The following is a 6,266-nucleotide window of genomic DNA, read 5'->3' as shown; positions in this document are numbered from 1 at the left end:
AAAGATTTCTTAAATAAGAATCCCAAAGCGTTTATGCATTTTTAATACATTTGTCACATTTAATTCTCACCACAATTTCTTTAGTTAGATATCATTACTATCTGCATTTCACAGTTGGTGAAAATGATGTTCGGGGGAGTCAGGTTAGAACTAATGAAACTTAGTTAATAAGAGCAGGACTGATGAGAGATCCTTCTCAGAGCACAAGCTCTCTTTTTGATGCAGTGTCTGCCTTTCAGAATTGCCCTTTTTGATTGTACATGACCCTCTTGTCCCAGTTAACCTAAGATATCAACTGTACATACATCTCTCAGTTAATTCTAAGTTTGGACCAATGAAGGAAAATGCATAACTGAAAACGGAGTTATAATCTTTGATTTAGGGGCAAGCAGGTGGTATGATAGTTAAGGTACTGAACTCCCACATGGTTGACTGTGGTTCAAATCCCAGGCCTGGTGGCTTGTTTTCTAACTTTCTCTCTCTCCTTCTCTCTATCTCTCTCTGGTGGCTGCATATGACCTATAACAAACTAAAAAAAAGAAAAAAGTAATAATAATAAATAAAATAATATACTTTTTAAAAGCTTACAACTTTTTTTTGATTTATGTATAATTATGACCATTATATTTTGGAATCATTCCATGTGGGTCTCATTTGTGTAAACATGAATAATTTTATTTTTAAGATGTTTTTGCTATAGGGTGAACCCTCTTGCCAGAAAGACAGAGAGAGACAGAAAGTGAGAAATCATCTCCCGTGAGGGATGGCCATTCTGCAATCCCTTCTCCTCCATTCTCTCAGGATCCTGGGCACACAGGCACATGTACCCAGTGTGAGTTTAAGCCACTGGGTCCAGGACTTGAACTGTGAATGACTACATGGGAGTCCAGCCACATAGCCATTACACCAACTGTTGTCCCAAACATGAATAATTTATACAACCTCTTGTACCTCACTATATACATGAAAGTAACAACTTCTTAAATTAATAATATTGTTGAGAGAAACAAATGAATAAATGTTAAGTGTCTGCTAGGTAGCAAAATGCAAGTATAAGGTTTTACTAGGACAGGAAATATTGAATATATAATGTATACGTATATATATATATATATATATGTATATATATATAAGTTTTGTGGTTAAAGTTATGTTTTGATAGAAGAACCTTGAAGCATGTTTTATTGTGATAATAAAATAATGCATACAGTACATAAACATTTCAATTTCAGTGCAATATCTATTCTATAGCATATATTAACACTCTTGTTCTTTAATTCTCTTTGCTATAGGAAATCTTCTGATTAACAAATAGCATCAATGGAGAACAGGACTGAAGTGACATGGTTCATCTTACTAGGACTAACCAATGACCCAGAACTGCAGGTCCCCCTCTTTGTCATGTTCATTCTCATCTACCTTATCAATGTGATTGGAAACCTGGGGATGATCATATTGATTCTCTGGGACTCTCATCTCCACACTCCCATGTATTTTTTCCTCAGTAACCTATCTCTGGTGGACATTGGATACTCCTCAGCTGTCACTCCCACAGTCTTGACTGGGCTCTCTATAGGAGACAAGGTCATCTCCTACAATGCATGCACCACTCAGATGTTCTTTTTTGCAGCCTTTGCCACAATGGAAAATTTCCTCCTGGCTTCAATGGCCTATGACCGCTGTGTAGCAGTGTGTAAACCCCTACATTACACCACCACCATGACTGCAGGTGTGTGTGCATGTCTGGTTGCAGGCTGCTATATCTGTGGTTTCTTGAATGCCTCCATCCATGTTGGAGAAACATTCAGTCTCTCTTTCTGTAAGTCCAACGCGGTCCATCACTTTTTCTGTGATGTCCCAGCAGTCATGGCTCTGTCTTGTTCTGATAGACATGTTAATGAGCGGGTTCTTATTTATGTAGCCAGCTTCAATATCTTTTTTGCCCTTCTAGTTATCTTAGTATCCTACCTATTTATATTTATCACCATCCTAAAGATGCACTCAGCTACAGGATATCAGAAGGCTTTGTCCACCTGCACCTCCCATCTTACTGCAGTCTCCATCTTCTATGGAACAATCATCTTCATGTACTTACAGCCAAGTTCCAGCCATTCCATGGACACAGACAAAGTAGCATCTGTGTTCTATACCACGGTCATTCCCATGCTGAATCCTGTGGTCTATGGCATAAGGAACAAAGAGGTCAAAAGTGCATTCAAAAAGGTTGTTAAAAAGATAAAACTATCCCTACGATTGTGAGTTTAACCTTGTAAGATGCACAATAAACTGGTTTCTTTCTCCTCAGATTTTCTCCTTGTGTTGAATCACATCTGCAGGCCCACATAATAGTTAATTTCCTAAAGAGATACCTTTACTCTTTCAGTTTGTTGTCTAGAAAAAGAAAATGCTATGGCCAGAAATATAAAATACTTGAATGAGCTGCTGAACTGAGTTTTTATTCAGATATCTTTGGTCATACTTTTCATTCTACATGCATTATCTTTACCCATACCAGTAGAAACATACGTGTAAAAGAGGAATATTGAAGAGTAGTATGATATAACACAAATATTTACTTCTGTTTTTATGGCAATTTTTCTCTGGTTGGAATCATTTCTAATAATTACCTTAAATGATTCTTTAATGTTAGGTTATAGAAAATGTTTACAGATAGTGCAGAATGTGAAAGACTGAATAACGGCCCGTCAAAGATCCGTATTCTGATTCTTGCAACTTGTAAGTTTTAATTTACATGGTAAAAAAGGACTATTCCAATATCACTGAATTATGGATCTTAAAATTGAAAGATTTTTCCTGGTGATCTTTGATTACTCTGGCGGCAATCCTGTACATATTTATGAGAGGTCAGATATGACCACAGGAAAAAGTGAAGTGAATAACGGGATAACAGAAACAGAGATTAAGCAACACAATTGCCTTGTAGTAAGTCAAATTTTTACTTTTGCATCTCTTTTGTATACAATCATTTCCAGGTGTTGGTGATGAGACATATTTATAAAAAAAACTAAAAACCACTGGTGAAAGAAATGAACATTCCCACATCCCCAACACCTGGAAATCATTGAGCTTCGTCCCATCTTCATATGAATGTTGTCATACAATATATAGCCTTTGGTAACCTTACTTCTTTCATTACTCTTTAAAAGTTTTATTTATTTATTTATTTATTTATTTCATAAGGGATAAAGACATCTCCAACAATGTCTTCACACAGCAGTCCATCCGCAGCCTCAGGTAACCTGGATCACAGGTATACACTCACACCTGGCCACGTACAGAGAGGCATTGGCATAAATACTCAGACACTGATTTTGATATTTTTATTTCATTCAATACTATATATATACTTTTTATTACTTTTGGTTGACATATAATACTTGTATATATCTGTAGTATAATGTGATTTTTCAGTACAGGAATATAATGTGTAATGATTATTTCTGTTCAATTAACATATCATCTCAAACATTTCCCATGTGGCCACAGCATCTCAGAATATTCACTGTATTACTTCCATACCACTAGCTGGCCCACTTCTCTCATTATTAATTTAATAATTAATCAATTCATCCTTTTTGATGCATCCAGTTTAATTCATTCATGTTGTTGCATCCATTTTGAGTCATCCATGTTGCTGCATGAATCAATAACATTCCATTTTCTCACTGGATAGTCTTTCAGTTTAATGATGGATATGCTAAAATTTGTTTAACCATTTACCTGACAGTTGCATCTGATTGCTTCTATTTGGGGATATTTTTAATTCCTATAAAACTTTTAGGAACAATTCTGCCGGGGACCAGCCTCGGCGTGGGTGGGTTATCTCGATGGAGGCGGCGAAGGTGAACAGAAGACAAAGGTCTCGATGCCTTTTCATGCACGTCCTTTCCCAGACACCCCTCAGAGATCGCTCTCTGAGTAGTGACAACTGCTAGGAATCATCGTGCGTTTTTATTGAAAACGTGTTACATGCAAGTAAAGGGAGAGGGACTACGTGTTTCAATTATCAGCTCATAGAGTTTTAACAATAGAGAACATAGATTCTATTCAGGGTTGGATTAAGGGTGGGTCTAGTGTAATTCAGGGTTTGATTAAGGGTGGGTCTAGTGCAGTTCCCCAATTGTAGGTGGGTCTCCATGGAATGCAGTTTCGGGAAAGCGGTTCCGGTAAGCAGAGATGATTATCAGCTGATGCAGCGCAGCAGCCATCTTGTGATTACTGGGAATGGTGCTGAGAAAAGAAAATCTCAAGAATAGATATTAGTTCTTATGGATCTTAATAAAGAATGATACTTATACAGTTTTGTAGGGATTTAAAACTTAATTAGTAAAGGGGAGCAGTTGGGGGACTTCCTGGAAGATTTTATCTTATACTCAGGATGTATAAGAGAGCTATGTAATTATTTTATAGTAGTATATTGGGGAGCCAGAGGGGGGTCGCTTCCCAGTAAGGCTGCCACAGTTTCTGGAGCAAATAGCAAACAGCCTTGCTGACATGCTAATTGACCCAAGCTTTGTTCCAAGGTTGGGGGGCGCACAACAGTGGCCTTGCCAACGTGTTGATCTGACCGGAAGCGGAGCTCAAAGGTCGGGGGGGCTCAGACAGATCCTGGGGCTTTGCCGGGTTGGACTCCTCCACAATTCATAGATTTTATGGGAAATATATTATTTCATTTTTCATTTGACTTGTGTGTCTATTTTCCATACTGACAGGCAATTGTTGCAGCATAATTTTAAAAAATATATATATATATATTTCCTCCACTGTTTGTTTTCCAAATCCTTTAAAAAATTATTTGATGATATACTGTGGATTGATTTCTATAATGTTTAATACATTCAATAATCTTTTCTATTGATTTATATCTTTTTTGCCCTAATACTACACTGTGTTGATATTTAGAAGTTATAGTTGGTCGAGATAACAATAATTTTCATGCTTCAACTTTGTTCTTTTTTGATATTATTTTCTCTATCCACTAGTTTTGATGTTCCAAATGAAGTTATAATCAGTATGTAACTATATAAAGAAAGATTGCTTGGGTTTCCATTGTGTTAACATGGTATCTGTAGAATTATCAATTTACTCTCTTATCCATTAATACGCCATTTCAGTACACTAATTTTGACTTTTTCATTCATCATTACTCTATTTTTGTTGACATATAGTTATAAAATAACTTACAATACAAAAATACAATGTATAATGATCAATTTGAGATAATTAGCATATCTACCATCTCACACATTTGTCATTTCTCTATGTTGGGAACACTGAAAATTCTCATTTTTAGCTAATCTATAGAGAGTGAATAGTTGTTAAGTGTATTTATCCCACTATGCTTTATAACACTAGAAATTGTTTCTTTTATATATTTGTATTTTACACCCATTAATCACATCTCTTGTATCACTCCCCACCCTCCACACTGACTTCCTTCTAAATATGTAGTAGTCACTCTTCTACTCTCTACTTTTATACTGTCATGTTTTTTAGTTCCTACATATGAATGAGAACATGTGGTATATTTCTTTCTATCCCTAGCTTGTTTAACTTAAACATTTTAAAATGTAATATATTTTATTTTATTTTAATTTATTTTATACAATCAATCACTATACATCTCTTAGCTTATAAAGTGAATTTTCTAACATGAATACACTTCACCCCAGTCCAGCTGGGCACACTATACATGCTATCATCAACAGATAATCCATTTCTGTGTCCCATAAATGTCTTGCTTCTCTGTTTTTCTCCTTAATGTCTTTGCTCAGACTCTTCTCCTTTTCCCACTCTCTTCCCACACTATATCCAGTATCCATAACAAAATATCCTCCAGGCTTGCCTATACTGCCTCAGTTGGCAAGGTTTCATTTTTTATTTTCTTTCATAGTTGGGTACTATTACATTGTATATTCTTTGTGTATTCCATTGTTCATTTTTACTCATTCATCTATTGATAGACATTTAGGTTAATTCCATAACTTGACTACCTGTATATAGTCCTACAATAAACAGTGGGTACAGCTATTTCGGAACAGCTCTGTACTGTTTTGCATAATGGCTGCACTAATTTATATTCCCATCAGCATTGTGAAAGAGTCTCCCTTTCTCCCCTTTCTTGCCTGCATTTGTTATTTTTTGTCTTTGATAATAGGACTGTAAGTGGAATGAGAATTTCATTGTGGTTTTGATTTGCATTATCCTGGTAATTAATGATGTTGAACATTTTTTCATATGCTTGT

General features: G+C 35.7%; 1 protein-coding gene across 1 annotated transcript; it reads left to right on the top strand.

Moving 5' to 3' along the window:
• The first annotated feature begins 1,317 nt into the window (after positions 1-1,317).
• On the top strand, positions 1,318-2,259 carry LOC102482316 (olfactory receptor 5B3). Its single transcript, XM_006160869.2, has one exon. The coding sequence runs from the start codon at positions 1,321-1,323 to the stop codon at positions 2,257-2,259; it is 939 nt and encodes a 312-aa protein (XP_006160931.1). The 5' UTR covers positions 1,318-1,320.
• The last annotated feature ends 4,007 nt before the right edge of the window (positions 2,260-6,266 follow it).

The sequence above is a fragment of the Tupaia chinensis genome, unplaced genomic scaffold (assembly GCF_000334495.1).
Source record: "Tupaia chinensis unplaced genomic scaffold, TupChi_1.0 Scaffold000709_1, whole genome shotgun sequence".
Lineage (NCBI taxonomy): Eukaryota > Metazoa > Chordata > Mammalia > Scandentia > Tupaiidae > Tupaia > Tupaia belangeri.
The sequence above is the reverse complement of the archived record's forward strand: the minus strand, read 5'-3'. Positions and strand labels throughout refer to the sequence as shown.

What these genes read in the sequence shown, in the direction of transcription:
- LOC102482316 (XM_006160869.2), top strand. Translation starts at nt 1,321, where the DNA reads ATGGAGAACAGGACTGAAGTGACATGGTTCATCTTACTAGGACTAACC.